The sequence below is a fragment of the Anomalospiza imberbis genome, chromosome Z, assembly GCF_031753505.1.
Source record: "Anomalospiza imberbis isolate Cuckoo-Finch-1a 21T00152 chromosome Z, ASM3175350v1, whole genome shotgun sequence".
Classification (NCBI taxonomy): Eukaryota; Metazoa; Chordata; class Aves; order Passeriformes; family Viduidae; genus Anomalospiza; species Anomalospiza imberbis.
The window spans coordinates 13,936,794-13,945,707 of record NC_089721.1 but is presented as its reverse complement, the minus strand read 5'-3'; the positions used below and the strand labels follow the sequence as shown (position 1 = coordinate 13,945,707).

Genomic DNA, 8,914 nt, shown 5'->3' with positions numbered 1-8,914 from the left:
CCTAGAGATATGTGTTGGTGCAGAAACTGATTTAAAAAAAAACCTGACCAAACAAAAAGCCTTTACAGGCTGAAATTGGAGGTTGAAATGTAAACCTGCACTGGACATCTCACTGACAAAAGCATACATATTTGCAGTGCAGGCAGTCTTGTGTTATAAGCTATGTTTTCCAATAGTGAAAACAATCCTATATTGTGTCCCTTGAGAGCAGTGATAAAGTGTACTGACTTGATTACTCGTTTAAAGGAATGCTGAAAGCATAAAAAGAGGAAATAAATACATGGAAGATTTCCTTTAAAGGAGACACATTTAGAACAATTCTTCATTTTAAAGAAATTAAATCAGGCATAACTTAGTAGGAATTAGAAACGTAATAAAGAAGATTCTGTAAGAGAATGAGTTCAATAAATTGAGCTCCAAAACTTATTAAAAGACAAGAATGATCAAAGATGAAGAATGAGTGCTCACTCATAGACTATATAGCTAAAAACAAATGCTTCCAACTATGCAGAAACCTGGATAGATAAAAATTACTGCAGATCCTTATAGGTATACAGCTATAGCATAAAGCTGCTGTCCTGCATAAAAGAATTATTTATCTTTCCAACAGCATAAACTATTGGGCATTTAGTCCTGCAGAGACATAAAAAAGTGCATGTCAAGCATTCTGCCTGTTTGCCTCCTTCAAGGGTTTTTTTAAGTCTTTGTAAATAAACTCATCATAAAGCATCTGTTACCAATGGTAAAACTGGTACCCAGATTATCTTCAAAGCAAACAATTTTTAACATCACATCTTCAACCTTCCACTTTGAGACCAATGGGTTAGTTACCCAGCAGAATAGTATGGCATACATTAGACTGGCTTTCTTCACTCTGAATTAGATACAAATAATCCCTTTAGTTGTAAACCCCTGGTCCAGTAGGAGTATGTAGTGAGGTGCAAAACTTCTTCCCTTTGCACCTCAAAATGCATTAACAAATGTACTAGTAGTTGTCATATACTAACTCCTTGTAGCATGTAACTCTTCTTAACCTACTTCTAGATGTAGGACAGCCAGAGTTTCAAGAAACTCAGTTCTAGAAAAAATTATTTTACTGTGTATTTACAAAATAAACTTTACACAATTTGTCAGTATACTAGAGAAGGCAAAACCTCCTGTAACCACTACTAGCCTCCATTTACTAACATCCTCCAACAGTTCATGACCAGTATTTCCAGGGTCAGAACAGAGTGGGCTTCTTTAATACTATACTGGAAAGCAACTTTCATTATTGCCATCAGAGGTATACTGCCAGTACGTCAAGCTGTCAACAGACTCTCTCACCAACACCTGACGCCAAGAGTTGCCCTTGTCTCAGGAAAAACCCACTTCATGAAGCTCCAGTAGGAAACCTTCATCTCTGCAATAAAATGAGTCTGTGCCTTCTCCAACAATAGAAAACCTGAGTACAGAAGAAATATCAGGAGAAACTTCAGCAAACTTCAGCATCACTAAGCAGGCTATAAATGTTGCAGCTCTTTCTCCTGTCTGAAGGGACACAGAGCTATCTACCCCAACAACTTGGTGCAACATGACCCTGAGTAAGGGTCCCCATCTCTTCCTCTCTGCTTGAATTTTCCATGCCAAGTCACTACTCGCAGTCTCATAATATGAAACAATGCAGGCAGAATTTTGTAGATCAGTCACCCACCTGAAGGTGATAAAACTTTTAAGCAAAATAGTTCAGTACTACAGAAAATTGTCTCATTATGCAAAACCCAATCTTACTTTCAGATTCCACATTATGTTCCATTGTGTTACACTCCACTTGGCCTGAGCAGAAATTAATACAGGAAAAAGGATCCAAACTTGGAGATTTACAACCTGTGATTTTGAATTACCTTTTTTTTTTGGTTTCTTTTAATCAGCAAACTCTATATAGTTCCCATGAGACTTAGAGGAGTAGAATCATGGGGGATTTCTGGTAGCAAAGCTGAAGAACAGGAACAGTGCAGCTTCTAAGCTTTCTGTTTTTATAACTTTTAATAGATACACAATACTTTTAAAAAAAAGCCCAAACAAAACCAGAGCATTTTTCTTTTTCTTACTTGATCATTGTAAAGCAGCATTAAGCACTCTGTACAGATGAGTACAAGATCACAGAATCATCAAATAATTTGGGTTAGAAGGGACCTTAAAATACATCTAGTTCCTATCCACCTGCCACGAGCAGGGAGACATTCCAGTAGAACAGTTCTCTCTAAGCCCCATCCAACCTGGCCTTGAAGATGAAATATTACTGTACAAAGCTGCATACATTACAATGTCTCAACTTAGTCAGTCAGTGACAAAAAAAGTAGAACAATGCCTGTCAGTTTTTTCCCAGTAGAAGGTGAAACAGTGCCACCCACTGTTTTTAGAGAGTATCTCCTGCTGCAGAAAGCTGAAAAAAGCTAAATCGGTACTTCACATTCACTAGAGCGGCAGCTCACGCCAAGCCTTCCTCCCTCAGTCCCAAGCACTGGGTTTTCCTACTGGGTGACACATCTACAGTGATATTTCACTAGGAAGGTGCACAAAGGAAAATTATTTGAACTTGTTCTACTACAGCTGAAACCTCAAGAGAAACAAAAGGCTGAATCACAGAGAAATTAGTGGTTTTTATCCCTGGGAGCATTAGTTTCTTTCACTGTACCCGTCAGTTTTCACAACCACTCAAGTGAATCTCAAGCTGAAGAGAGTAACATATTACACCTCCAAAATGTTACATACATTACACACTGTATTATATTATGTAAAATTACAACTCTAAAAATTGTTGTAGGGTCTAAATATCCAACTGCTTTTTTTCATATTTTTTCATTCATTTTGTATTATTCCTTAATCAGACCAGACAAGTATCAACCACTCCCTCTTAAGCTAGGTCAGAGGTCATTTTCTATAATCAACATTCTTACCCACCAGCTTATTATTAGTTACTGTAAGGAACATTTATGTAACCCAAGGGTCAGAAGTTATCAGAACTGGTAACAGTCATGCATTGTCACGACAAAAAGAGCACTAAAGGACTTCTATTTTCTCTTAGAAAATAACAGTGCTTGTACACATCTTACTTACCGTATCTCTGGATGGTGGAGAAAGTGGCAACGCTTCCCAACATAGTAAAGTACCAGTCACGTAAAGGTCTACAACTACATGGTCTTCCATTAACAAAATACTTTGTAAGCCACATTGTAACAGAAAGTGGGCTGTTGCTTATACTCAAGAATGTGCAGGCCAGTATTTCAATGATTCAGGACTCTATTTAACAAACTACTTGCCTCTTCACAAGATCACAGGAAAATTCAAGAAAGGTCAAGTAGAGAGGATGAAATTATATAAAATTCTTGGCACATTTAGTTACCTCTGAACCAGTTACACTTTTTTCATAGCTAAATACTCCTAACCAGTCATTATACCTTGGCAGTGCCTGTTTCAATAGGACAAGGTGGGTAATGTTTTAAACTAAAAGATGGTTGATCCAACCTAAATACACTAAAAAGTTTTTTACAATGAGCATGGTAAAAAAAGGTTGCTCAGAGAGATGGTAGATGGATGCCCCATCCCTGGAAACATTCACAGTCAGGATGGACAGGGGTCTGAGCAACCTAATCTAGCTGAAGATGTCCCAGCTCATTGCAGGCTTAAATAAATGACCCTTCTAACCCAACTACTCCATGATTGTACAGTATTGCATTTTATGATTCAGATATCCTAGCTGTGGCTGGGGCTCAGCTGTGGTCTATTATAAACACTCCTAAGACATACAAGTATCAACAATGAAAACTCAAGATACCAACAGCTGAAATCAAGGACCCACACGAAAGAGAAAACTGTAGACTCCAAATGCTTTTGAGAGCTCTCTCTGTGGTTCTGGAGGTGACAGCTTACAACTGTGTATGCATGTTCACAACATAATCTTTGGAAGCAAGTTTCATCATGTTTGTACTACCATGTCTAAAAATTTCTCTTACTGTGTAACTGATTGCCAACCATTCATTAAGAGACACTTTTTATTCTGAGCTCACTTTCTCTTTAGAATAAGTAAGCATCTAACTCAGGCACAAAATTAGAAATTTATCACTAGTGCTGAGTATCAAGACATCTATTTCCTAGTGATACTCAGAGAGTCATATGAATTAATAGTTTGTTATGACAGTTTAACATGGACCTGTGGATCTGCCAAAAAAACATGCTCACATGACACTGAATTAGCAGAGAAGGCTTTTAAGAGTAAATACACAGAAGACTTTACAGTATTCCAACATTTATTTACCAGTGTACAATATACATTTAAAAATAAAATATTAAAAGTCCCAAATAACACAAAATATGTATATAGTGTTTGCTAGACAAACAACTGACTAAAATCAAGGCATAGCATAATTCATACTTCATGAAGTCACAATGAAGTTCAAGCATATACTATACGTTTGCTTTAATGGTTTACAACTCTTTTGGTCTGCTTAGTAGAAAATGAACCAACTGAAGCAGAACTTCATCATTAAAACCTTTCACATTACCGTCTTCCACAACATCATAGAGAGGCTTACTGTCTGTACCCCAACAAATATTCTTTCGAGGGTTGTTTTTAATAGTTTCTGAAGTTAGTGCTAAAGTATTTAGCTGGTAACAAAAGAAAGCAAAATATTTTCCATCAGTAACTACTGCCTGCGATACAAAAGGACGGGTCACATCTGCTTCATTCCAGAATCCTACAAAATAAACGAATACAACAGAACTTGAGATTTCTATCAGCACACACACCTAAACACTAGTCACAAAACAGAAAAACTCTGGGAATTGCAGCAGCTACCTAGTAGGGAAAAAGTCCTGTCTCCTTTAGCAACACAAGCATTTCTCATGGAGATTAACCAAAACACAATCACCAACAAAGGTTTTGTCTAAGATCAGGGACACAGAGGCATACTTGCATTTTGTACACAGCTCTCTACTAACAGTTGATTAAAATCACTCACTGATCAGCCAAGTGGCTTTTCCAAAGCAGTTAAGTTACTTATGCATCCAAAGTCTTGCAAAGGAGCTGAGGGAAAATGTCTTTTTACTATTCCACGGCTCTCAGATGCAGTGATCATTTGTTTCATGACAAAAGCATGCACATATATGCACAAACACAACCGACTATAGTAACCAGCCAGACACCAAGAACCCTATGTCAGTAAGTATGTTTTAAACAAACCCCACTGAACACTTGTTAAAAATGTTAAAAATATTTACATACTTATGCATGTGCACTGGTATATACACAGATATATTTAAAGAATATTAGTATTATGTGCCACAATGCTAGAAACTGTTACAGAAGAAAAATCATAGATTTGAATAATGCTGCCCTTACAACTCATGATGTGTTCACAGCTGACCAACTCTGAAGACAGGACTCACTCAACTTCAGTATTTTACATCCATAAAGGAAGCTTTCTAATACCCCATGACATTAAAAAATTGATGCAGAGCCAGCAGTATACACTACAGTCAGAGATTTTTCTTACATGTGCTGTTTCTCAAGTGAAACTACAAGCCATCAGGTGTCTTACACTAACACTAGACAATAATTGTATTTAAGAGAATAAGTGAAAGACTGATCTTGTCTAACCATCCAGGTTTTCTGGACTTTTTTTAGAAAAATGTAGGCAAAAAATCCCAAGGTAAGGCTGCTGACATTTTTCTTTCATTCCTAGAATTTTCATGGAATTGAAATTACTGAAGTAAGTGCTAAGCAACATAACTGTTCCAAAAAGAAAAAAAACAAAATTGCTTGATGTCTACCACTTTTTCCTCTTACTGAAGAAAGAGCAAGTGAAAGCAATTGAGGTTTTTGCACAGGCTTACTGTTATATATGGAAAAATATTTTTCTCTGTATTTAATCCCCCTGTATAAAAATACTCCAATTCTTAACTAACTTTTTTATTAGTTCAAGTGCATCTGTAAAGATGTACTTAAAAGACAGTCTTAGGAAAAAAAATCAAGAAAAAGGCAGTGGGGAGAAGAGATTAAAAAAAATTTACAGTAGGCATTCATAAACAGGAAAAACTTGTCCAGCTAACTATCTCACCTTGATACATTGCTTGTGCTGCTGTCCAGGCAAAGAGACTTGCAATTCCATTTGATCTATAAACAACTTCGATCTGATCCTCAAGATGCGCTTTCATAAACCTCTCCCGCCTCAGTTTGTCAGGAAGGAGATGGAACTGGGTATGTCCATAACAGCATGGATCTGCAACCTTTGATCCTGAGTTTCCCAAAACAAAATTATCAGTCAAAGAGAGAACACTCTTTATTACACATACAAACACATACTTCACTATCAGACTCTAAAACTAGAACCCCTACTGTACATCTGTGAAGAGCTGCCTGCTTCCAAAAGGCAAGAGTCCACATCCTAAAATGAGAACTTCCCTGGAGATGTCTCAAAGTTTTGTGTCAATTTTCTATTCAACTAAAGTTTTTCAAGCAAATTTAGACACACAGTACCATATGCACAGGAGAATGCTACTCCCCATTGCCTAACTGACATGAAATCTCCATAGAGATCTATACACTATATAAATATATATACAGTATACTTAAAAATAAAAATACACAACTTTTTCTGGTGATGGGAGGAGAAAGATTGAGGTGGCATTAGTTTGGGGTTGGTTTTTGTTTGATTGGTTTGTTGGGGTTTTTTACAAAAAATAAGTTAATATTTCACAATTAAAAACTCTTACCTATAAATACCTTATTTTCATACTGTTTTTTAAACAATGGCAGTTTGGATGGCTTGTGATCAATAACAGGAACATCTCCAAGATCTGACTCCAGGGGTACAACCTTGAAGACAACAGAAAAAAAAACAGTCATGATGTAAGACACACTTCTGATATCAGGTCCACTGTAATACCCTAAAAGTTCTGTAAAAAGTTCTGTAAACATAAAAGTTTACAGAACACACAATGGTTTTCTGTTTGGGGTGGAAACTGGACAACAGAGACCCTCAGTGGCTACACAATTACCATTGTATAAACCTGCAAAAAAAAACATTACAATACTGAAACAACATACTTCCACCAAACTTGACCATTCAAGAAAATAGCTGCCAAGCAGTAACAAGAGGCAGGAACACACACATTCATTTTATATGTACTTTTAGTTTTTTTTTTCACCTCCACTCCTATTATACTCCTCCAGTGAGAAAGTTCTACAACACATTATTCATTCTTGCCTCTGTTTCCAAGCAGAGAATGTTAAAAATTAAATTTAACTAAATATAACAACATGCAATTTAAAGTACAAAGAGGATCAAAAGTTCAGAAGACTCGCTCAATACCTACGAAGCCATTACCACAATGTAGTAAGGGTATTAAGACTTGAAAAATACCCAAATGTCCTACATACTGATTAACTAGGTCCTCCACAAACCACCTCTGCATGGTTTCAATGGCTGTCATAAATGAACAAATAAATCATAAATCAACTTGCTGTCATAGATCAACAGCATGAATCAACTTGCTGTTGAAAGCATCCCCACCTCGGGAAGCTGCTTTGGTACACGGATCTGGAGGTGTGGGTTATCATCTATTTGGAATCGCACAGGATCAACTCTACCCTTTCGATGTCCGTGAACAACAACTTCGTTGCCGTGATGCCAGTAATAGTTAACTTTAGGGTTTAGATCTGAAACAGAACAAGAAACACAAAAACCTACTTATTCGCCTCTTGCATTTGAAACCCTCACAAATTCATCTGCAGCTGCAATCAGATACAACACCCAAAATCCATGTACAAGAATAGAAACAAATCACTAACGATGGTGTGAACAAGTGAGATACACAGCGATGCTCATGCCGGCTCACAGACTGGCCCCATCGCCCAAAGGCTCCCACGTCCCCTTCCCTGCCAGCCCCGCTCCGTACCGAGGGAGGAAGCGGCCAGCAGCGGGTTGCGACCGGACAGGGAAGACGCGAGGGTGGAAACGAGCTGCGTGAGGAAGGGGCCGGGTGTGTGATCCTGGTCACGGTAGAGGAACGGCCGCTTCTTTTTCTGGTAGAAGCTCTCCTGGAGAAGGGCATCGCAGGCGAGAGAGCGCAGCTCGCCTATATCCGGATACGGCGCCGCTCCCACCGAGGGCTCCGGGGCTCCCGCCAAGGGCTCCGGGGCTTCCGCGGCCCCCGGCCCCTCCGCAGCCGCCGGCGCCTCTGCGCTTGGCTTCGGGGCTCTGCCGGTCTCGGGGGTCGCTCCCGCCGCCGCTACCGGCGGTTTCGCGGCCGCGGCTCTCGGGGGCATTCCCGGCACTAAAACGGTTTTGGTGAAACTGCGGTACCAGCGGTCGGCGTTGAGGGCGAAGGTCTGCGGGTACACCATGTACTTGGGCCGCTGCAGCTTCCCGTACAGCCGCAGCTTCTCCTCCACCGTGGCCGCGGCGTGCACTCGCTGGTTGAAACGCTGCACACGTCGCGACTTGGCCGCTTTGCTCTTGGCCGTGATGGACGCCACCACGGGCGGGTAGAGGGGGCCGGCGGGCGACGAGCGGGCGCCGGGCACCGTCTCTGAGAACCAGCGCCGGCCGGGCTGCAGCAGCCACCGGGCCCCCAGCGCCGCCATCTCGCGAAAATGCGTTACGGCGGAAAGGCGGCGTGCGCAAAACGCGGCAGCTGATTGGCCTGTGGGGACCACGTGATTAGCCCGTCCACCGGTAGGCGGGTGGGTTCTCCTGAAGCGGGGGCTGCCGGGCAGGAAGCGGCGGGGCCTTGGGAGTCACGTGGCTGGGGGCCCCGCTGCGTGGCGCGGAGGAGCTTCTACGCATGTGTAATAGCCGCAGTATGGCCTCTCCCGAGCGGGAACTACAGCTCCCAAGATGCTTGGCGAGAGGCAGCCGAAAGTGCCGGAGCT

At 40.7% G+C, this 8,914-nt stretch overlaps 1 protein-coding gene across 1 annotated transcript; it reads right to left on the bottom strand.

The window, feature by feature from the left end:
* Positions 1–4,429: 4,429 nt before the first annotated feature.
* Positions 4,430–8,664, bottom strand: MRPS30 (mitochondrial ribosomal protein S30). The gene is made up of 5 exons (XM_068177232.1): positions 7,939–8,664; positions 7,554–7,699; positions 6,754–6,856; positions 6,099–6,275; positions 4,430–4,736 (listed from the first exon to the last, which is right to left on the bottom strand). The coding sequence occupies exons 1-5, from the start codon at positions 8,624–8,626 to the stop codon at positions 4,468–4,470; spliced, it is 1,383 nt and encodes a 460-aa protein (XP_068033333.1). The 5' UTR covers positions 8,627–8,664; the 3' UTR covers positions 4,430–4,467.
* Between the last annotated feature and the right edge of the window lie 250 nt (positions 8,665–8,914).